Raw genomic sequence first — 25,954 nt, 5'->3', positions numbered from 1 at the left:
CCTGGACAGACACTGACAATGCCCCATTCCCATACACTCACCTGGACAGACACTAACAATGCTCCATTCCCATACACTCACCTGAACAGACACTGACAACGCTCCATTCCCATACACTCACCTGGACAGACACTAACATTGCCCCATTCCCATACACTCACCTGGACAGACACTAACATCGCCCCATTCCCATACACTCACCTGGACAGACACTAACAACGCTCCATTCCCATACACTCACCTGGACAGACACTAACAATGCTCCATTCCCATACACTCACCTGGACAGACACTAACAACGCTCCATTCCCATACACTCACCTGGACAGACACTAACAACGCTCCACTCCCATACACTCACCTGGACAGACACTAACAATGCTCCATTCCCTTACACTCACCTGGACAGACACTAACAATGCTCCATTCCCATACACTCAACTGGACAGACTATAACAACGCTCCATTCCCATACACTCAACTGGACAGACTATAACAACGCTCCATTCCCATACACTCACCTGGACAGACACTAACAATGCTCCATTCCCATACACTCACCTGGACAGACACTAACAATGCCCCATTCCCTTACACTCACCTGGACAGACACTAACAATGCTCCATTCCCATACACTCACCTGGACAGACACTAACAATGCCCCATTCCCTTACACTCACCTGGACAGACACTAACAACGCTCCATTCCCATACACTCAACTGGACAGACTATAACAATGCTCCATTCCCATACACTCAACTGGACAGACTATAACAACGCTCCATTCCCATACGCTCACCTGGCAGACACTAACAATGCTCCATTCCCATACACTCACCTGGACAGACTATAACAACGCTCCATTCCCATACACTCACCTGGACAGACTATAACAACGCTCCATTCCCATACACTCACCTGGACAGACACTAACAATACTCCATTCCCATACACTCACCTGGACAGACACTAACAACGCTCCATTTCCATACACTCACCTGTACAGACACTAACAATGCTCCATTCCCATACACTCAACTGGACAGACTATAACAACGCTCCATTCCCATACACTCACCTGGATAACAGATTTTTAAACTCCAACACTCCATTTTCTGTCTCGTACATGTAGTGCAATTATACACAATAGCCATCTCTCCTGAAATACAGAGAAAATATAAAGCAACAAACTCTGTACTTGGGGTCACTCCCTATCCTGTACTGGGGGTCACTCCTCCAATTTCCTGCTACCCCAGCATATGTACTTACTGCAGACCGGAGGGCATAAAGCTGCGAGGAAACAGAGAAAAATATAGTGAGAATAATGACACTAATTAGAGGAAAAAGAAACAAAATCGGCTGCACATAGTTGAACGTTATTTTGGTGACGTATATTTTGTGCCTACTCTGGAGTCGAGCGCAAGGAACTACACACGCATCTGTCGCATTTACCCTGGCAGTAATGGCCATAAATGGACAATAATGTGCAGTGATTGGGACAGGACTCTATGCTGGGCTTCGCTTGCACCAGGGACAGGGCCGGTATATGGCAAGTACACACTAATGATGGGGTGTGAGACTCTATGCTGGGCATCGCTTGCACCAGGGACAGAGCCGGTATATGGCAAGTACACACTAATGATGGGGGGTGAGACTCTATGCTGGGCATCACTTGCACCAGGGCCGGTATATGGCAAGTACACACTAATGATGGGGTGTGAGACTCTATGCTGGGCATCACTTGCACCAGGGACAGGGCCGGTATATGGTAAGTACACACTAATGATGGGGGGTGAAACTCTATGCTGGGCATCACTTGCACCAGGGACAGGGCCGGTATATGGTAAGTACACACTAATGATGGGGGGTGAGACTCTATGCTGGGCATTGCTTGCACCAGGGCCGGTATATGGTAAGTACACACTAATGATGGGGGGTGAGACTCTATGCTGGGCATCACTTGTACCAGGGACAGGGCCGGTATACGGTAAGTACACACTAATAATGGGGTATGAGACTATGCTGGGCATTGCTTGCACCAGGGACAGGGCCGGTATATGGTAAGTACACACTAATGATGGGGGGTGAGACTCTATGCTGGGCATCACTTGCACCAGGGACAGGGCCGGTATATGGTAAGTACACACTAATAATGGGGTATGAGACTATGCTGGGCATCACTTGTACCAGGGACAGGGCCGATATACAGTAAGTACACACTAATAATGGGGTATGAGAATATGCTGGGCATTGCTTGCACCAGGGACAGGGCCGGTATACGGTAAGTACACACTAATAATGGGGTATGAGACTATGCTGGGCATTGCTTGCACCAGGGCCGGTATATGGCAAGTACACACTAATGATGGGGTGTGAGACTATGCTGGGCATCACTTGCACCAGGGCCGGTATATGGCAAGTACACACTAATGATGGGGGGTGAGACTCTATGCTGGGCATCACTTGCACCAGGGACAGGGCCGGTATACGGTAAGTACACACTAATAATGGGGTATGAGACTATGCTGGGCATCACTTGCACCAGGGACAGGGCCGGTATACGGTAAGTACACACTAATAATGGGGTATGAGACTATGCTGGGCTTTGCTTGCACCAGGGACAGGACGGATATATGGTAAGTACACACTAATGATGGGGTATGAGAGTCTATGCTGGGCTTCGCTTGCACCAGGGACAGGGCCGGTATACGGTAAGTACACACTAATGATGGGGTATGAGACTCTATGCTGGGCTTCGCTTGCACCAGGGACAGGGCCGGTATATGGTAAGTACACACTAATGATGGGGTATGAGAGTCTATGCTGGGCATCACTTGCACCAGGGCCGGTATACGGTAAGTGCGCACTAATGCTGGGACGTCGGCCGTATATAAATACAGATGGGGTGTGCAGTCACACAGATGCATACTAGAGTATTTCTGCATTTACCTCTGTGCGCAGAATCCCAGCGTAATTAAAGACGACTCACGTACTACTCTGGGGTACAAATAACAGCACCCCGCATTTCATCTGCTTATTCCAGGCAGCGGGGCTGATCTGTAGCTGCACACATGCTACTGCAGAGGAGAAGCCGCGCCACCCATAAATTATATGCCAATTCCCGCAACAACCATCATTAGTACTGGCACCAGCACCATGACCCAGGCTGCCCGTACCTCTACGCCTGACTCTGGATCGCACAGAGCATAACATACATGCAGGCAGCTTTATAATATGTACCCACTGCTGCATTTGCGTTTCCAGTACCATGACGTAGGTCGAGACTGGGCTCACCATTGCAACCATCGGTGGTCGATGGTCGTGATGGTGGATGCCACCGGGCAGCCGGCCACCTGAGTAAGCTTAGCTGCTCTGTCCCTGCTCTTGTGACTCCCAGTAAACGGGGCGGACACTCCTCCGTTTCCAGGAACGCAGGCTGACCACGCACCAACCCTTAACTGTCTCTGCCTGTCAGAGCTGTAATCATATATACGGTGCATCAGAGCTGTAATCATATATACGGTGCATCAGAGCTGTAATCATATATACGGTGCATCAGAGCTGTAATCATATATACGGTGCATCAGAGCTGTAATCATATATACGGTGCATCAGAGCTGTAATCATATATACAGTACATCAGAGCTGTAATCATATATACGGTGCATCAGAGCTGTAATCATATATATGGTGCATCAGAGCTGTAATCATATATACAGTACATCAGAGCTGTAATCATATATACAGTACATCAGAGCTGTAATCATATATATGGTACATCAGAGCTGTAATCATATATACAGTACATCAGAGCTGTAATCATATATACGGTGCATCAGAGCTGTAATCATATATATGGTGCATCAGAGCTGTAATCATATATACAGTACATCAGAGCTGTAATCATATATACTGTACATCAGAGCTGTAATCATATATATGGTACATCAGAGCTGTAATCATATATACAGTACATCAGAGCTGTAATCATATATACAGTACATCAGAGCTGTAATCATATATATGGTACATCAGAGCTGTAATCATATATACGGTGCATCAGAGCTGTAATCATATATACGGTGCATCAGAGCTGTAATCATATATACGGTGCATCAGAGCTGTAATCATATATACAGTACATCAGAGCTGTAATCATATATACAGTACATCAGAGCTATAATCATATATACAGTACATCAGAGCTGTAATCATATATACAGTACATCAGAGCTATAATCATATATACAGTACATCAGAGCTGTAATCATATATACAGTACATCAGAGCTATAATCATATATACAGTACATCAGAGCTGTAATCATATATACAGTGCATCAGAGCTGTAATCATATATACAGTACATCAGAGCTGTAATCATATATACAGTACATCAGAGCTATTATCATATATACAGTACATCAGAGCTGTAATCATATATACGGTGCATCAGAGCTGTAATCATATATACAGTACATCAGAACTGTAATCATATATACAGTACATCAGAGCTATTATCATATATACAGTACATCAGAGCTATTATCATATATACAGTACATCAGAGCTATAATCATATATACAGTACATCAGAGCTGTAATCATATATACAGTACATCAGAGCTATAATCATATATACAGTACATCAGATCTATAATCATATATACTGTACATCAGAGCTATAATCATATATACAGTACATCAGAGCTGTAATCATATATACAGTACATCAGAGCTATAATCATATATACAGTACATCAGAGCTATTATATATACAGTACATCAGAGCTATTATATATACAGTGCATCAGAGCTATTATCATATATACAGTACATCAGAGCTGTAATCATATATACAGTGCATCAGAGCTGTAATCATATATACAGTACATCAGAGCTGTAATCATATATACAGTACATCAGAGCTATTATCATATATACAGTACATCAGAGCTGTAATCATATATACGGTGCATCAGAGCTGTAATCATATATACAGTACATCAGAACTGTAATCATATATACAGTACATCAGAGCTATTATCATATATACAGTACATCAGAGCTATTATCATATATACAGTACATCAGAGCTATAATCATATATACAGTACATCAGAGCTGTAATCATATATACAGTACATCAGAGCTATAATCATATATACAGTACATCAGATCTATAATCATATATACTGTACATCAGAGCTATAATCATATATACAGTACATCAGAGCTGTAATCATATATACAGTACATCAGAGCTATAATCATATATACAGTACATCAGAGCTATTATATATACAGTACATCAGAGCTATTATATATACAGTGCATCAGAGCTATTATCATATATACAGTACATCAGAGCTGTAATCATATATACGGTGCATCAGAGCTGTAATCATATATACTGTACATCAGAGCTGTAATCATATATACGGTGCATCAGAGCTGTAATCATATATACAGTACATCAGAGCTATTATATATACAGTACATCAGAGCTATAATCATATATACAGTACATCAGAGCTATTATATATACAGTACATCAGAGCTGTAATCATATATACTGTACATCAGAGCTGTATCCATATATACAGTACATCAGAGCTATAATCATATATACAGTACATCAGAGCTATAATCATATATACTGTACATCAGAGCTATTATATATACAGTACATCAGAGCTATAATCATATATACAGTACATCAGAGCTGTAATCATATATACAGTACATCAGAGCTATAATCATATATACAGTACATCAGAGCTATTATCATATATACAGTACATCAGAGCTGTAATCATATATACAGTACATCAGAGCTATAATCATATATACTGTACATCAGAGCTATTATATATACAGTACATCAGAGCTATTATCATATATACAGTACATCAGAGCTATAATCATATATACAGTACATCAGAGCTATAATCATATATACGGTGCATCAGAGCTATTATCATATATACAGTACATCAGAGCTGTAATCATATATACAGTACATCAGAGCTATAATCATATATACAGTACATCAGAGCTATTATCATATATACAGTACATCAGAGCTGTAATCATATATACAGTACATCAGAGCTATAACCATATATACAGTACATCAGAGCTGTAATCATATATACAGTACATCAGAGCTATAATCATATATACAGTACATCAGAGCTGTAATCATATATACAGTACATCAGAGCTGTAATCATATATACTGTACATCAGAGCTATAATCATATATACTGTACATCAGATCTATAATCATATATACAGTACATCAGAGCTATAATCATATATACAGTACATCAGAGCTATTATCATATATACAGTACATCAGAGCTATAACCATATATACAGTACATCAGAGCTATTATCATATATACAGTACATCAGAGCTATTATCATATATACAGTACATCAGATCTATAATCATATATACAGTACATCAGAGCTGTAATCATATATACAGTACATCAGAGCTATTATATATACAGTACATCAGAGCTGTAATCATATATACAGTACATCAGAGCTATAATCATATATACAGTACATCAGAGCTATTATCATATATACAGTACATCAGAGCTATAATCATATATACAGTACATCAGAGCTATTATCATATATACAGTACATCAGAGCTGTTATCATATATACAGTACATCAGAGCTATTATCATATATACAGTACATCAGAGCTGTAATCATATATACAGTACATCAGAGCTGTAATCATATATACAGTACATCAGAACTATAATCATATATACTGTACATCAGAGCTATAATCATATATACTGTACATCAGAGCTATTATCATATATACAGTACATCAGAGCTGTAACCATATATACTGTACATCAGAGCTATAATCATATATACAGTACATCAGAGCTATAATCATATATACTGTACATCAGAGCTATTATATATACAGTACATCAGAGCTATAATCATATATACAGTACATCAGAGCTGTAATCATATATACTGTACATCAGAGCTATTATATATACAGTACATCAGAGCTGTAATCATATATACAGTACATCAGAGCTATAATCATATATACAGTACATCAGAGCTATTATCATATATACAGTACATCAGAGCTGTAATCATATATACAGTACATCAGAGCTATAATCATATATACTGTACATCAGAGCTATTATATATACAGTACATCAGAGCTATTATCATATATACAGTACATCAGAGCTATAATCATATATACAGTACATCAGAGCTATAATCATATATACGGTGCATCAGAGCTATTATCATATATACAGTACATCAGAGCTGTAATCATATATACAGTACATCAGATCTATAATCATATATACAGTACATCAGAGCTATAATCATATATACAGTACATCAGAGCTATAATCATATATACAGTACATCAGAGCTATTATCATATATACAGTACATCAGAGCTGTAATCATATATACAGTACATCAGAGCTATAACCATATATACAGTACATCAGAGCTGTAATCATATATACAGTACATCAGAGCTATAATCATATATACAGTACATCAGAGCTGTAATCATATATACTGTACATCAGAGCTATAATCATATATACTGTACATCAGATCTATAATCATATATACAGTACATCAGAGCTATAATCATATATACAGTACATCAGAGCTATTATCATATATACAGTACATCAGAGCTATAATCATATATACAGTACATCAGAGCTATAACCATATATACAGTACATCAGAGCTATTATCATATATACAGTACATCAGAGCTATTATCATATATACAGTACATCAGATCTATAATCATATATACAGTACATCAGAGCTGTAATCATATATACAGTACATCAGAGCTATTATATATACAGTACATCAGAGCTGTAATCATATATACAGTACATCAGAGCTATAATCATATATACAGTACATCAGAGCTATTATCATATATACAGTACATCAGAGCTATAATCATATATACAGTACATCAGAGCTATTATCATATATACAGTACATCAGATCTATAATCATATATACAGTACATCAGAGCTGTTATCATATATACAGTACATCAGAGCTATTATCATATATACAGTACATCAGAGCTGTAATCATATATACAGTACATCAGAGCTGTAATCATATATACAGTACATCAGAACTATAATCATATATACTGTACATCAGAGCTATAATCATATATACTGTACATCAGAGCTATTATCATATATACAGTACATCAGAGCTGTAACCATATATACTGTACATCAGAGCTATAATCATATATACAGTACATCAGAGCTGTAATCATATATACAGTACATCAGAGCTATTATCATATATACAGTACATCAGATCTATAATCATATATACAGTACATCAGAGCTGTTATCATATATACAGTACATCAGAGCTATTATCATATATACAGTACATCAGAGCTGTAATCATATATACAGTACATCAGAGCTGTAATCATATATACAGTACATCAGAGCTATAATCATATATACTGTACATCAGAGCTATAATCATATATACTGTACATCAGAGCTATTATCATATATACAGTACATCAGAGCTGTAATCATATATACAGTACATCAGAGCTATAACCATATATACTGTACATCAGAGCTGTAATCATATATACAGTACATCAGAGCTGTAATCATATATACAGTACATCAGAGCTATTATCATATATATGGTACATCAGAGCTATAATCATATATACAGTACATCAGAGCTATAATCATATATATGGTACATCAGAGCTGTAATCATATATACAGTACATCAGAGCTATAATCATATATACAGTACATCAGAGCTGTAATAATATATACAGTACATCAGAGCTATAATCATATATACAGTACATCAGAGCTATAATATACAGTACATCAGAGCTATTATCATATATACAGTACATCAGAGCTGTAATCATATATACAGTACATCAGATCTATAATCATATATACAGTACATCAGAGCTATAATATACAGTACATCAGAGCTATTATCATATATACGGTACATCAGATCTATAATCATATATACGGTACATCAGATCTATAATCATATATACAGTACATCAGAGCTATAATCATATATACAGTACATCAGAGCTATAATCATATATACAGTACATCAGAGCTATAATATACAGTACATCAGAGCTATTATCATATATACAGTACATCAGAGCTATAATCATATATACAGTACATCAGAGCTATAATATACAGTACATCAGAGCTATTATCATATATACAGTACATCAGAGCTGTAATCATATATACAGTACATCAGAGCTGTAATCATATATACAGTACATCAGATCTATAATCATATATACAGTACATCAGAGCTATAATCATATATACAGTACATCAGAGCTATAATATACAGTACATCAGAGCTGTAATCATATATACGGTACATCAGATCTATAATCATATATACAGTACATCAGATCTATAATCATATATACGGTACATCAGATCTATAATCATATATACGGTACATCAGAGCTGTATCCATATATACAGTACATCAGATCTATAATCATATATACGGTACATCAGAGCTTTAATCATATATACAGTACATCAGAGCTATAATCATATATACAGTACATCAGAGCTGTAATCATATATACAGTACATCAGAGCTATAATCATATATATGGTACATCAGAGCTATAATCATATATACAGTACATCAGAGCTATAATCATATATACAGTACATCAGATCTATAATCATATATACAGTACATCAGAGCTATAATCATATATACAGTACATCAGAGCTGTAATCATATATAAAGTACATCAGAGCTATAATCATATATACAGTACATCAGAGCTGTATCCATATATACAGTACATCAGAGCTATAATCATATATACAGTACATCAGAGCTATAATCATATATACAGTACATCAGAGCTATTATCATATATACAGTACATCAGAGCTGTAATCATATATACAGTACATCAGATCTATAATCATATATACAGTACATCAGAGCTGTAATCATATATACGGTACATCAGAGCTATTATCATATATACAGTACATCAGAGCTGTAATCATATATACGGTACATCAGAGCTGCAATCATATATACTGTACATCAGAGCTATAATCATATATACTGTACATCAGAGCTATTATCATATATACAGTACATCAGAGCTATAACCATATATACAGTACATCAGAGCTATTATCATATATACAGTACATCAGAGCTGTAATCATATATACGGTACATCAGATCTATAATCATATATACAGTACATCAGAGCTATAACCATATATACAGTACATCAGATCTATAATCATATATACAGTACATCAGAGCTGTAATCATATATACGGTACATCAGAGCTATTATCATATATACAGTACATCAGAGCTGTAATCATATATACGGTACATCAGAGCTGCAATCATATATACTGTACATCAGAGCTATAATCATATATACTGTACATCAGAGCTATTATCATATATACAGTACATCAGAGCTGTAATCATATATACAGTACATCAGAGCTATAACCATATATACAGTACATCAGAGCTATTATCATATATACGGTACATCAGATCTATAATCATATATACAGTACATCAGAGCTATAATCATATATACAGTACATCAGAGCTATAATCATATATACAGTACATCAGAGCTGTAATCATATATACAGTACATCAGAGCTATAATCATATATACAGTACATCAGAGCTGTAATCATATATACAGTACATCAGAGCTATTATATATACAGTACATCAAAGCTGTAATCATATATACAGTACATCAGAGCTATTATCATATATACAGTACATCAGAGCTATTATCATATATACAGTACATCAGAGCTGTAATCATATATACAGTACATCAGAGCTATAATCATATATACAGTACATCAGAGCTATAATCATATATACAGTACATCAGAGCTGTAATCATATATACTGTACATCAGATCTATAATCATATATACAGTACATCAGATCTATAATCATATATACAGTACATCAGAGCTATAATCATATATACAGTACATCAGAGCTATAATCATATATACAGTACATCAGAGCTGTAATCATATATACAGTACATCAGAGCTATAATATACAGTACATCAGAGCTATAATCATATTTACATTGATACATCGGTGGCCATAACACCCAAATAAGGAACAGAACATAAGCACCAAGTGTTAGGTGCCATAGTGGTGAGTAGGAAGTAGATGAATATAAAGTAAGGAGAAGCACAAGAGGGTAGAGGGCCCTGCTCACAAGAGCTTACATTCTCAAGGGGAGGGGCAGACAGACAGGCGTGATACAGATGGGGAGGGGCAGACAGACAGGCGTGACACAGAAGGGGAGGGGTAGACAGACAGGCGTGATACAGATGGGGAGGGGCAGACAGACAGGCGTGACACAGAAGGGGAGGGGCAGACAGACAGGCGTGACACAGAAGGGGAGGGGCAGACAGACAGGCGTGACACAGAAGGGGAGGGGCAGACAGACAGGGGTGATACAGATGGGGAGGGGCAGACAGACAGGCGTGACACAGAAGGGGAGGGGCAGACAGACAGGGGTGACACAGAAGGGGAGGGGCACACAGACAGGGGTGACACAGAAGGGGAGGGGCAGACAGACAGGCGTGACACAGAAGGGGAGGGGCAGACAGACAGGCGTGACACAGAAGGGGAGGGGCAGACAGACAGGCGTGACACAGAAGGGGAGGGGCAGACAGACAGGTGTGACACAGAAGGGGAGGGGCAGACAGACAGGTGTGACACAGAAGGGGAGGGGCAGACAGACAGGCGTGACACAGATGGGGAGGGGCAGACAGACAGGTGTGACACAGAAGGGGAGGGGCAGACAGACAGGTGTGACACAGAAGGGGAGGGGCAGACAGACAGGCGTGACACAGAAGGGGTAGGCAGGGAGGAGGGAGTGTGTTGGAGCAAATTACCTTTGTGGCTGTATTCTACCAGTTTCACCACATGCAGCCAATCCCAGTACGCCGCGATTCCCAGTCTGTCACCGGTGATCTCTGCAAAGAAATCCGTCCATTACATGGGAGATAAACCACATGTATGTGTATGTACTCTAAATCCCGGCTGGCAGCTTTGAAAAATGTATACTAGGTAAGTTATCACTACTGCTATATTAAGAGCATTTTCTATAAAGGAAGTTAGGAATGTATTGTGACCCTGTGACGGCCCACTCTCCTCTCACACATGGGCCCACTCTCCTCTCACACATGGGCCCACTCTCCTCTCACACATGGGCCCACTCTCCTCTCAGACATGGCCCACTCTCCTCTCACACATGGGCCCACTCTCCTCTCACACATGGGCCCACTCTCCTCTCACACATGGGCCCACTCTCCTCTCACACATGGGCCCACTCTCCTCTCAGACATGGCCCACTCTCCTCTCACACATGGGCCCACTCTCCTCTCAGACAAGGGCCCACTCTCCTCTCACACATGGGCCCACTCTCCTCTCAGACATGGGCCCACTCCCCTCTCACACATGGGCCCACTCTCCTCTCACACATGGGCCCACTCTCCTCTCACACATGGGCCCACTCTCCTCTCACACATGGGCCCACTCTCCCCTCACACATGGGCCCACTCTCCCCTCACACATGGGCCCACTCTCCCGTCACACATGGGCCCACTCTCCTCTCAGACATGGGCCCACTCTCCTCTCAGACATGGGCCCACTCTCCTCTCAGACATGGGCCCACTCTCCTCTCAGACATGGGCCCACTCTCCTCCCAGACATGGGTCCACTCTCCTCTCACACATGGGCCCACTCTCCTCTCACACATGGGCCCACTCTCCTCTCACACATGGGCCCACTCTCCTCTCACACATGGGCCCACTCTCCTCTCACACATGGGCCCACTCTCCTCTCACACATGGGCTCACTCTCCTCTCACACATGGGCCCACTCTCCTCTCACACATGGGCCCACTCTCCTCTCACACATGGGCCCACTCTCCTCTCACACATGGGCCCACTCTCCTCTCACACATGGGCCCACTCTCCCCTCACACATGGGCCCACTCTCCCCTCACACATGGGCCCACTCTCCCGTCACACATGGGCCCACTCTCCTCTCAGACATGGGCCCACTCTCCTCTCAGACATGGGCCCACTCTCCTCTCAGACATGGGCCCACTCTCCTCTCAGACATGGGCCCACTCTCCTCCCAGACATGGGTCCACTCTCCTCTCACACATGGGCCCACTCTCCTCTCACACATGGGCCCACTCTCCTCTCACACATGGGCCCACTCTCCCCTCACACATGGGCCCACTCTCCCCTCACACATGGGCCCACTCTCCCCTCACACATGGGCCCACTCTCCTCTCACACATGGGTCCACTCTCCTCTCACACATGGGCCCACTCTCCTCTCACACATTGTTTATCTTAGACTTTATTGCATCCCAATTTAGGCCCGTATTCAATTTGAGGTGAAAAGTCCAGACTTTTCGCCTGCTGGACTTTTCGCCTGCTGGACTTTTCGCTTGCTGGACTTTTCGCCTCCTACACCTGTTTTCCAGACATGGGTGATCACTATGGGTACTATGGCGGGATTTTAAATAACCGCGGCAGGTGCATAAATGCAGCTTTGAAGAAGGTGATACAGAAGAGCATTTAGAAGGTTTTTTTGGGAAAAATAAATATGGCCATCAAATTTGGCGTACTTGAAAATGTGTGCAAGTCCCTTTAAATGATTATTAAAAAATCTTCAAAAAATTACCTGCCGCAAACACCCGCACTCTAGAAAACACCTGCCGCATACTTCTGAACCCCTCTGGAATCTATTTGGGTACTTTTGGATGTGTTCCCATTATTTATTATTTTTAACCCAAAATCTTTTAAAAAAACTTTTTTTTTTACACAGAACATTTTTAGGGACCATTCCCAGGGGTGCAGGCTATTTTTTTTTAAACCTGAACCCCTAAACCCCCTTTCTGCACTTTTTTTTTCACCTGCTAAAGGCAAGCGAAAAAATTATCCACATTTTTTTACATTGTCTTTTCGCCCCAGCGAATGTCAATAAAATTGAATACAGGGATATTGTAAATAGGCGAAAATTACTTTTTGCCCCATATTGAATATGGCACTTAGGGTGTGTTGAGCTCTGGGGGTGGGGTCCCAATTAGTGAGCACACAGACACATGTTTGTAACTTTAGTTATTAGTGCTCACTAAGGGCTCTATTTACTACAATCCGCATATTGAATGCGGATTGTAGTGTGATATTACCGAGTGAATTCGCATTGCGAATTCAGGTAATATCACAGGGATTTACTATAAATCCCTTGCAGGGACAGAGCTTGCGATAAAGCTCTGTCCCTGTGGATCCCATCCGCACTCTAGTCGCGGTATTTTCGGAAAAAATACCGCGATTAAGAGCACGCGCATGCGCCGACCGACCACCGCTACTACCCCCCCACCGACGCTAAGCCCCGCCCCCTGCGATCGCGGACCCCCGCGACCCCCCCTCCCTTCATTACACTTACCTGCATCCTCCTGGCCTCCGGTGGTCTTCTCCGGGCTTCCCGATCAGGTGATCTCCCATACTGCACTGGGGCCCGATCACCTGATGACCGGGCCCCAGTGCACTGTGGGAGACCAGCTGACCGGAGAGGAGCCATCACCGGAGGCCCGATCACCGGTCCCTGGATTCAGGTAAGTGAAAAAAAATTTTTTTTAATTTTTTTTTTCTTTTTTTTTACAGCAATCAGCTTGCGGTCTGCTTAGACCACATAGCTGATTACTGGTACCGGCTCCCGACTCTGCTCTCCCCGTTAGAGCAGAGTGGGAGCCCGGTAACCAGGTGGCGTAATTATCACAGGGCTTCCCCCGGTATTTTTTTACAATTTATTTTTAGTAACTTGCACACAGATCACATTTCCCATTACAATTATGGGAAATGCGATCTGCTTTACTAAAAATAAGTGATACTGGGGGTTGGAGTAGAATTTTACTAATTCCACTCCAATTGCCCTGTAATAAATACAGGTGAAACTAAAATAATGTGAAAAGGGTGTGACAACACAAAACAGCCTCTATCACTTTATTTTAGTAAAAATAATGTTAATAAATAGAGCCCTAAGGCTGCATTGGAAAAGTGTTAGATTATAAGTGTAATTACAATTTGATAACTAAGACTAAAGCTGCAAACACACGTAAGGATTTTCTGTCCAATCATCTAACTAGTTGATTGGTTGGAATGAGAATCTGGTAACGTATGAAAGCAAATGACAATCAGCAATTTGCTCCCAAATGCCGGAAAATGGCCAAAAACTGTTGTTTGAACAAATTGTTTAGATCAAACATTTAACAAACTTGTCTGACGCCATTTTCATCTGTTTTCTGGCATTTAGGAGCAAATTGCTGATCATCAGTTACTCCCATACGTTACCAGATTCTCATTCCAACCAATTAACTAGTTGGATGGTTGGACAGAAAATCTTTACGTGTGTACCCAGCTTTAGAGTTACGCCGGAGTTAAACTGGAGGAAAACAACCTCAAAACCGGAACACGACAACAAGCAACAAATTTATGTGAATTACCAAATTCACCATCTTCTGCTGTATGTATATCCAGGAATCTCCTTACTGCACTCACTGCTTGTACATTGCAGGTACTCCCCTATCTGCTGCTGTATGTATATCAAGGAATCTCCTTACTGCACTCACTGCTTGTACATTGCAGGTACTCCCCTATCTGCTGCTGTATGTATATCCAGGAATCTCCTCACTGCACTCACTGCTTGTACATTGCAGGTACTCCCCTATCTGCTGCTGTATGTATATCCAGGAATCTCCTTACTGCACTCACTGCTTGTACATTGCAGGTACTCCCCTATCTGCTGCTGTATGTATATCCAGGAATCTCCTCACTGCACTCACTGCATGTACATTGCAGGTACTCACCTATCTGCTGCTGTATGTATATCCAGGAATCTCCTTACTGCACTCACTGCTTGTACATTGCAGGTACTCCCCTATCTGCTGCTGTATGTATATCAAGGAATCTCCTTACTGCACTCACTGCTTGTACATTGCAGGTACTCCCCTATCTGCTGCTGTATGTATATCCAGGAATCTCCTCACTGCACTCACTGCTTGTACATTGCAGGTACTCCCCTATCTGCTGCTGTATGTATATCCAGGAATCTCCTTACTGCACTCACTGCTTGTACATTGCAGGTACTCCCCTATCTGCTGCTGTATGTATATCCAGGAATCTCCTCACTGCACTCACTGCATGTACATTGCAGGTACTCACCTATCTGCTGCTGTATGTATATCCAGGAATCTCCTTACTGCACTCACTGCTTGTACATTGCAGGTACTCCCCTATCTGCTGCTGTATGTATATCCAGGAATCTCCTCACTGCACTCGCTGCTTGTACATTGCAGGTACTCCCCTATCTGCTGCTGTATGTATATCCAGGAATCTCCTCACTGCACTCACTGCTTGTACATTGCAGGTACTCCCCTATCTGCTGCTGTATGTATATCCAGGAATCTCCTTACTGCACTCACTGCTTGTACATTGCAGGTACTCCCCTATCTGCTGCTGTATGTATATCCAGGAATCTCCTCACTGCACTCACTGCATGTACATTGCAGGTACTCCCCTATCTGCTGCTGTATGTATATCCAGGAATCTCCTTACTGCACTCACTGCTTGTACATTGCAGGTACTCCCCTATCTGCTGCTGTATGTATATCCAGGAATCTCCTCACTGCACTCGCTGCTTGTACATTGCAGGTACTCCCCTATCTGCTGCTGTATGTATATCCAGGAATCTCCTTACTGCACTCACTGCTTGTACATTGCAGGTATTACACTATCTGCTGCTGTATGTATATCCAGGAATCTCCTTACTGCACTCGCTGCTTGTACATTGCAGGTACTCCCCTATCTGCTGCTGTATGTATATCCAGGAATCTCCTTACTGCACTCACTGCTTGTACATTGCAGGTACTCCGCTATCTGCTGCTGTATGTATATCCAGGAATCTCCTTACTGCACTCGCTGCTTCTACATTGCAGGTACTCCCCTATCTGCTGCTGTATGTATATCCAGGAATCTCCTTACTGCACTCACTGCTTGTACATTGCAGGTACTCCCCTATCTGCTGCTGTATGTATATCCAGGAATCTCCTTACTGCACTCGCTGCTTGTACATTGCAGGTACTCCCCTATCTGCTGCTGTATGTATATCCAGGAATCTCCTTACTGCACTCGCTGCTTCTACATTGCAGGTACTCCCCTATCTGCTGCTGTATGTATATCCAGGAATCTCCTTACTGCACTCGCTGCTTGTACATTGCAGGTACTCCCCTATCTGCTGCTGTATGTATATCCAGGAATCTCCTTACTGCACTCACTGCTTGTACATTGCAGGTACTCCGCTATCTGCTGCTGTATGTATATCCAGGAGTCTCCATACTGCACTCACTGCTTGTACATTGCAGGTACTCCCCTATCTGCTGCTGTATGTATATCCAGGAATCTCCTTACTGCATTCACTGCTTGTACATTGCAGGTACTCCCCTATCTGCTGCTGTATGTATATCCAGGAATCTCCTTACTGCACTCACTGCTTGTACATTGCAGGTATTCCCTTATCTGCTGCTGTATGTATATCCAGGAATCTCCTTACTGCACTCACTGCTTGTACATTGCAGGTACTCCCCTATCTGCTGCTGTATGTATATCCAGGAATGTCCTTACTGCCCTCACTGCTTGTACATTGCAGGTACTCCCCTATCTGCTGCTGTATGTATATCCAGGAATCTCCTTACTGCACTCACTGCATGTACATTGCAGGTACTCCCCTATCTGCTGCTGTATGTATATCCAGGAATCTCCTTACTGCACTCGCTGCTTGTACATTGCAGGTACTCCCCTATCTGCTGCTGTATGTATATCCAGGAATCTCCTTACTGCACTCACTGCTTATACATTGCAGGTACTCCGCTATCTGCTGCTGTATGTATATCCAGGAGTCTCCATACTGCACTCACTGCTTATACATTGCAGGTACTCCGCTATCTGCTGCTGTATGTATATCCAGGAATGTCCTTACTGCATTCACTACTTATACATTGCAGGTACTCCCCTATCTGCTGCTGTATGTATATCCAGGAATCTCCTTACTGCACTCACTGCTTGTACATTGCAGGTATTCCCCTATCTGCTGCTGTATGTATATCCAGGAATCTCCTTACTGCACTCACTGCTTGTACATTGCAGGTACTCCCCTATCTGCTGCTGTATGTATATCCAGGAATCTCCTTACTGCACTCACTGCTTGTACATTGCAGGTACTCCCCTATCTGCTGCTGTATGTATATCCAGGAATGTCCTTACTGCCCTCACTGCTTGTACATTGCAGGTACTCCCCTATCTGCTGCTGTATGTATATCCAGGAGTCTCCATACTGCACTCACTGCTTGTACATTGCAGGTACTCCCCTATCTGCTGCTGTATGTATATCCAGGAATCTCCTTACTGCACTCGCTGCTTGTACATTGCAGGTACTCCCCTATCTGCTGCTGTATGTATATCCAGGAATCTCCTTACTGCACTCGCTGCTTGTACATTGCAGGTATTCCCCTATCTGCTGCTGTATGTATATCCAGGAATCTCCTTACTGCACTCACTGCTTGGATATTGCAGGTACTCCCAGGGTTGGATTAACAATGGGCTTGGTGGAGCTGCAGCTCCAGGCCCCATATCAAAATAGGCCCACTGCAACTGCTGTGCTTCACTGGAGACAGAAATATGTCTCTCCTGTTATAGTTTGCAACCAGTAGCCGCCGGAGGCCTCACCCACTCAAACCACAACCCCACCTCCCCCCAGCACCGCGCCCGCCCGCCGGAGGTTGAATGTACTGGGTATAACAAATTTGTTGACTACAGCTCAGTGGAAGGCTGTGCAAGCCTCCCTGAGCCGTACAGTTTCTCTTTTACACCTCCCCTGCGCCGTAACGTTATGCCTTGTGATAGAAGCGCTGCCCAACCCCCCTGCAGAACAGCTGCTGATATAGCGACGCGGCCAAGCTCAGCACCGGGAACTGGGAAGTCGGCGGTCTGGTGATTGTGACTGAGGCTAACTGATGATCGGGGACAGCCTATTGGCTGCTGCTGCTGTTGGGTTATGGGCTAGGTGTCCGTGTCCTGCAGTGTTGTGGTAAATGTATATATCTATACATATATGTAAAAATATAAGTATACAGTATATATGCAGTAGTGTAACGGTCCCCTCCATGCTTGGCTCTGCCTTCTCTCTTACTGACCCCTCCTCCTTTCAGCTGTGTCCCCCCCCTCATCGCAGCTCCATCCTGATCTCCCTACCCCTTGTTGTTGCAGCAATGGCTCACCCTCCCCAACGGTTCTGTCCACCCCCCCAGCCCTCCCATTCTGGCTCCTACCTGACACCCCCTTCCCCGATCACAGCTCTGTGATGCCCTGGCTCCCCCCCCCCCGTTCTCCTGCTCCCACACTTGTGTTTTTATATATGTATAAATATATAAATAGTAATATAGATAGAGACATACACACACAGATACCAATATACAATTTCCAGCACATGAACCATATGCACGTAGCGTACAAAAACAGATCTCTTTTGGCGGAACTCTGGAACGTAGACTAAAAAGAACATTACGGGCAAAACTGGAGTCACAGGAAGATATCTGTGTGTATGTATAAATGTAACAAACTGCTATTCTTCAATAATGCACTAAATAAAGAGCTTTATAATGTTGGAACATCTGAAACTGCTGTTTTTACATGTTTAAGGGCAGAATTGAGTTTCCCTCTGATGTACCATAGAGGAACGCAGACGATATTAGAGATCTCCTGCTCTCTGTCCCTCGGTTCCTAAAGCAGCTGGTTTTTATGAGAAGGGTATTTAAAAAATGCACAAAGTGAAGCGTTACAAATCTTGCTTGTTAGGGCTAATGCCAACTTCAGATGGCATCAGACCATTACCTGCTGTGGGGATATCCTGCTGTGGTTACATGCTGTGGGGCTATCCTGCTGTGGTTACCTGCTGTGGGGCTATCCTGCTGTGGGGCTATCCTGCTGTGGGGTTATGCTGCTGTGGGGCTATCCTGCTGTGCGGCTATCCTGCTGTGGGGTTATCCTGCTGTGGTTACCTGCTGTGGGGCTATCCTGCTGTGGGGCTATCCTGCTGTGGGGTTATCCTGCTGTGGTTACCTGCAGTGGGGCTATCCTGCTGTGGGGCTATCCTGCTGTGGGGCTATCCTGCTGTGGTTACCTGCTGTGGGGCTAGCCTGCTGTGAGGCTAGCCTGCTGTGGGGCTATCCTGCTGTGGGGCTATGCTGCTGTGATTACCTGCTGTGGGGCTATCCTGCTGTGGTTACCTGCTGTGGGGCTATCCTGCTGTGGAGCTATCCTGCTGTGGTTACCTGCTGTGGGGCTATCCTGCTGTGGGGTTATCCTGCTGAGGTTTCCTACTGTGGGGCTGTCCTGCTGTGGGGCTATCCTGCTGTGGTTACCTGCTGTGGGGTTATCCTGCTGTGGGGCTATCCTGCTGTGGTTACCTGCAGTGGGGCTATCCTGCTGTGGTTACCAGCTGTGGGGCTATCCTGCTGTGGTTACCTGCTGTGGGGCTATCCTGCTGGGGTTACCTGCTGTGGGGCTATCCTGCTATGGAGCTATCCTGCTGTGGTTACCTACTGTGGGGCTATCCTGCTGTGGGGTTATCCTGCTGTGGTTACCTGCTGTGGGGCTATCCTGCTGTGGGGTTTTCCTGCTGTGGGGTTTTCCTGCTGTGGGGCTATCCTGCTGTGGGGCTATCCTGCTGTGGGGCTATCCTGCTGTGGGGCTATCCTGCTGTGGTTATCCTGCTGTGGTTACCCTGCTGTGGGGTTACCCTGCTGTGGTTACCTGCTGTGGGGCTATCCTGCTGTGGGACTATCCTGCTGTGGGGTTTTCCTGCTGTGGGGCTATCCTGCTGTGGGGCTATCCTGCTGTGATTACCTGCTGTGGGGCTATCCTGCTGTGGGGCTATCCTGCTGTGGGGCTATCCTGCTGTAGTTACCTGCTCTGGGGTTATCCTGCTATGGTTACCTGCTGTGGTTATCCTGCTGTGGGGTTACCTGCTGTGGTTACCTGCTGTGGGGCTATCCTGCTGTGGTTACCTCCTGTGGGGTTATCCTGCTGTGGTCACCTGCTGTGGGGCTATCCTGCTGTGGTTACCTGCTGTGGGGCTATCTTGCTGTGGGGCTATCTTGCTGTGGGGCTATCCTGCTGTGGTTACCTGCTGTGGTTACCTGCTGTGGGGTTATCCTGCTGTGGTTACCTGCTGTGGGGCTATCCTGCTGTGGTTACCTGTTGTGGGGCTATCTTGCTGTGGGGTTATCCTGCTGTGGTTAACTGCTGTGGGGCTCTCCTGCTGTTGGGCTCTCCTGCTGTGGGGCTATCCAGCTGTGTGTCTATCCTGCTGTGGGTCTATCCTGCTGTGGGGCTATCCTGCTGTGGGGCTATCCTGCTGTGGTTATCCTGCTGTGGTTATCCTGCTGTGGTTACCCTGCTGTGGTTACCCTGCTGTGGTTACCTGCTGTGGGGCTATCCTGCTGTGGGACTATCCTGCTGTGGGGTTTTCCTGCTGTGGGGTTTTCCTGCTGTGGGGTTTTCCTGCTGTGGGGTTTTCCTGCTGTGGGGCTATCCTGCTGTGGTTACCTGCTGTGGGGCTATCCTGCTGTGGAGCTATCCTGCTGTGGTTACCTGCTGTGGGGTTATCCTGCTATGGTTACCTGCTGTGGTTATCCTGCTGTGGGGTTACCCTGCTGTGGTTACCTGTTGTGGGGCTATCCTGCTGTGGTTACCTGCTGTGGGGCTATCCTGCTGTGGGGCTATCCTGCTGCGGTTACCTGCTGTTGGGCTATCCTGCTGTGGGGCTATCCTGCTGTGGTTACCTGCTGTGGGGCTATCCTGCTGTGGGGCTATCCTGCTGTGGGGCTATCCTGCTGTGGTTACCTGCTGTGGGGCTATCTTGCTGTGGGGCTATCTTGCTGTGGGGCTATCCTGCTGTGGTTACATGCTGTGGTTACCTGCTGTGGGGTTATCCTGCTGTGGTTACCTGCTGTGGGGTTATCCTGCTGTGGTTACCTGCTGTCGGGCTATCCTGCTGTGGTTACCTGTTGTGGGGCTATCTTGCTGTGGGGTTATCCTGCTGTGGTTACCTGCTGTGGGGCTCTCCTGCTGTGGGGCTCTCCTGCTGTGGGGCTCTCCTGCTGTGGGGCTCTCCTGCTGTGGGGCTCTCCTGCTGTGGGGCTATCTAGCTGTGGGGCTATCTAGCTGTGGGGCTATCTTGCTGTGGTTATCCTGCTTTGGTTACCTGCTGTGTGGTTACCTGTTGTGGGGCTATTTTACTGTGGGGCTATCTTGCTGTGGTTACCTGCTGTCGGGCTGTCCTGCTGTGGTTACCTGCTGTGGGGCTATGCTGCTGTGGGGCTATCCTGCTGTGGTTACTTGCTGTGGGGCTTTCCTGCTGTGGGGCTTTCCTGCTGTGGGGCTATCCTGCTGTGGTTACCTGCTGTGGGGCTACCGTGCTGTGGGGCTACCGTGCTGTGGGGCTACCGTGCTGTGGGGCTGTCCTTCTGTGGTTACCTGCTTTGGGCTATCCTTCTGTGGTTACCTGCTGTGGGGCTATCCTGCTGTGGTTACCTGCTGTGGGGCTATCTTGCTGTGGGGCTATCTTACTGTGGGGATATCCTGCTGTGGTTACCTGCTGTGTGGTTATCCTGCTGTGGTTACCTGCTGTGGGGTTTTCCTGCTGTGGGGCTATCCTGCTGTGGGGCTATCCTGCTGTGGGGCTATCCTGCTGTGGGGCTATCCTGCTGTGGTTATCCTGCTGTGGTTACCCTGCTGTGGGGTTACCCTGCTGTGGTTACCTGCTGTGGTGCTATCCTGCTGTGGGACTATCCTGCTGTGGGGTTTTCCTGCTGTGGGGCTATCCTGCTGTGGGGCTATCCTGCTGTGATTACCTGCTGTGGGGCTATCCTGCTGTGGGGCTATCCTGCTGTGGGGCTATCCTGCTGTAGTTACCTGCTCTGGGGTTATCCTGCTATGGTTACCTGCTGTGGTTATCCTGCTGTGGGGTTACCCTGCTGTGGTTACCTGCTGTGGGGCTATCCTGCTGTGGTTACCTCCTGTGGGGTTATCCTGCTGTGGTCACCTGCTGTGGGGCTATCCTGCTGTGGTTACCTGCTGTGGGGCTATCCTGCTGTGGGGCTATCCTGCTGCGGTTACCTGCTGTTGGGCTATCCTGCTGTGGGGCTATCCTGCTGTGGGGCTATCCTGCTGTGGGGCTATCCTGCTGTGGGGTATCCTGCTGTGGGGCTATCCTGCTGTGGTTACCTGCTGTGGGGCTATCTTGCTGTGGGGCTATCTTGCTGTGGGGCTATCCTGCTGTGGTTACCTGCTGTGGTTACCTGCTGTGGGGTTATCCTGCTGTGGTTACCTGCTGTGGGGCTATCCTGCTGTGGTTACCTGTTGTGGGGCTATCTTGCTGTGGGGTTATCCTGCTGTGGTTACCTGCTGTGGGGCTCTCCTGCTGTTGGGCTCTCCTGCTGTGGGGCTTTCCAGCTGTGTGTCTATCCTGCTGTGGGTCTATCCTGCTGTGGGGCTATCCTGCTGTGGGGCTATCCTGCTGTGGTTATCCTGCTGTGGTTATCCTGCTGTGGTTACCCTGCTGTGGTTACCCTGCTGTGGTTACCTGCTGTGGGGCTATCCTGCTGTGGGACTATCCTGCTGTGGGGTTTTCCTGCTGTGGGGTTTTCCTGCTGTGGGGTTTTCCTGCTGTGGGGTTTTCCTGCTGTGGGGCTATCCTGCTGTGGTTACCTGCTGTGGGGCTATCCTGCTGTGGGGCTATCCTGCTGTGGTTACCTGCTGTGGGGTTATCCTGCTATGGTTACCTGCTGTGGTTATCCTGCTGTGGGGTTACCCTGCTGTGGTTACCTGTTGTGGGGCTATCCTGCTGTGGTTACCTCCTGTGGGGTTATCCTGCTGTGGTTACCTGCTGTGGGGCTATCCTGCTGTGGTTACCTGCTGTGGGGCTATCCTGCTGCGGTTACCTGCTGTTGGGCTATCCTGCTGTGGGGCTATCCTGCTGTGGTTACCTGCTGTGGGGCTATCCTGCTGTGGGGCTATCCTGCTGTGGGGCTATCCTGCTGTGGGGCTATACTGCTGTGGTTACCTGCTGTGGGGCTATCTTGCTGTGGGGCTATCTTGCTGTGGGGCTATCCTGCTGTGGTTACATGCTGTGGTTACCTGCTGTGGGGTTATCCTGCTGTGGTTACCTGCTGTGGGGTTATCCTGCTGTGGTTACCTGCTGTCGGGCTATCCTGCTGTGGTTACCTGTTGTGGGGCTATCTTGCTGTGGGGTTATCCTGCTGTGGTTACCTGCTGTGGGGCTCTCCTGCTGTGGGGCTCTCCTGCTGTGGGGCACTCCTGCTGTGGGTCTATCCTGCTGTGGGTCTATCCTGCTGTGGGGCTATCCTGCTGTGGGGCTATCCTGCTGTGGGGCTATCCTGCTGTGGGGCTATCTAGCTGTGGGGCTATCTAGCTGTGGGGCTATCTTGCTGTGGTTATCCTGCTGTGGTTACCTGCTGTGTGGTTACCTGTTGTGGGGCTATTTTACTGTGGGGCTATCTTGCTGTGGTTACCTGCTGTCGGGCTGTCCTGCTGTGGTTACCTGCTGTGGGGCTATGCTGCTGTGGGGCTATCCTGCTGTGGTTACTTGCTGTGGGGCTTTCCTGCTGTGGGGCTTTCCTGCTGTGGGGCTATCCTGCTGTGGTTACCTGCTGTGGGGCTACCGTGCTGTGGGGCTACCGTGCTGTGGGGCTACCGTGCTGTGGGGCTGTCCTTCTGTGGTTACCTGCTGTGGGGCTATCCTTCTGTGGTTACCTGCTGTGGGGCTATCCTGCTGTGGTTACCTGCTGTGGGGCTATCTTGCTGTGGGGCTATCTTACTGTGGGGATATCCTGCTGTGGTTACCTGCTGTGTGGTTATCCTGCTGTGGTTACCTGCTGTGGGGCTCTCCTGCTGTGGGTCTATCCTGCTGTGAGGCTATCTTGCTGTGGGGCTATCTTGCTGTGGGGCTATCTTGCTGTGGGGCTATCTTGCTGTGGGGCTTTCCTGCTGTGGGGCTTTCCTGCTGTGGTTACCTGCTGTGGGGTTATCCTGCTGTGGGGCTACCGTGCTGTAGGGTTACCTGCTGTGGGGCTATCCTGCTGTGGTTACCTGCTGTGGGGCTATCTTGCTGTGGGGCTATCTTACTGTGGTAATATCCTGCTGTGGTTACCTGCTATGGGGCTATCTTACTGTGGGGCTATCTTGCTGTGGGGCTATCTTGCTGTGGGGCTATCTTGCTGTGGGGCTAACTTGCTGTGGGGCTATCTTGCTGTGGGGCTATCTTGCTGTAGGGCTATCTTGCTGTGGGGCTATCCTGCTATGGTTTCCTGCTGTGGTTATCCTGCTGTGGTTATCCTGCTGTGGGGCTATCCTGCTGTGGTTACCTGCTGTGTGGCTATCTTGCTGTGGGGCTATCTTACTGTGGGGCTATCTTGCTGTGGGGCTATCTTGCTGTGGGGCTATCTTGCTGTGGGGCTATCTTGCTGTGGGGCTATCTTGCTGTGGGGCTGTCTTGCTGTGGGGCTGTCTTGCTGTGGGGCTGTCTTGCTGTGGGGCTATCCTGCTGTGGTTATCCTGCTGTGGTTACCTGCTGTGGGGCTATCCTGCTGTGGGGCTATCCTGCTGTGGGGCTATCCTGCTGTGGTTACCTGTTGTGGG

The 25,954-nt window shown here is 45.4% G+C and overlaps 1 protein-coding gene across 1 annotated transcript in view; it reads right to left on the bottom strand.

The window, feature by feature from the left end:
• Positions 1-1,080: 1,080 nt before the first annotated feature.
• Positions 1,081-25,954, bottom strand: part of TMEM95 (transmembrane protein 95) — a gene marked incomplete at its 3' end in the record, with an annotated part of 161,377 nt that continues 136,503 nt past the window's right edge. The window contains exons 3-5 of the mRNA XM_088480530.1: positions 12,057-12,137; positions 1,272-1,292; positions 1,081-1,161 (exon numbers count right to left, since the gene is read on the bottom strand). Of these exons, the coding sequence (XP_088336656.1) occupies positions 1,081-1,161; positions 1,272-1,292; positions 12,057-12,137 (183 nt within the window). The remainder of the gene's footprint in view (positions 1,162-1,271; positions 1,293-12,056; positions 12,138-25,954) is intronic.

This window comes from Taudactylus pleione, unplaced genomic scaffold (genome assembly GCF_031769625.1).
Source record: "Taudactylus pleione unplaced genomic scaffold, aTauple2 ptg000255l, whole genome shotgun sequence".
Lineage (NCBI taxonomy): Eukaryota > Metazoa > Chordata > Amphibia > Anura > Myobatrachidae > Taudactylus > Taudactylus pleione.
Note: the sequence above shows the minus strand (reverse complement) of the source record. Positions and strands in the feature narration are given on the sequence as shown.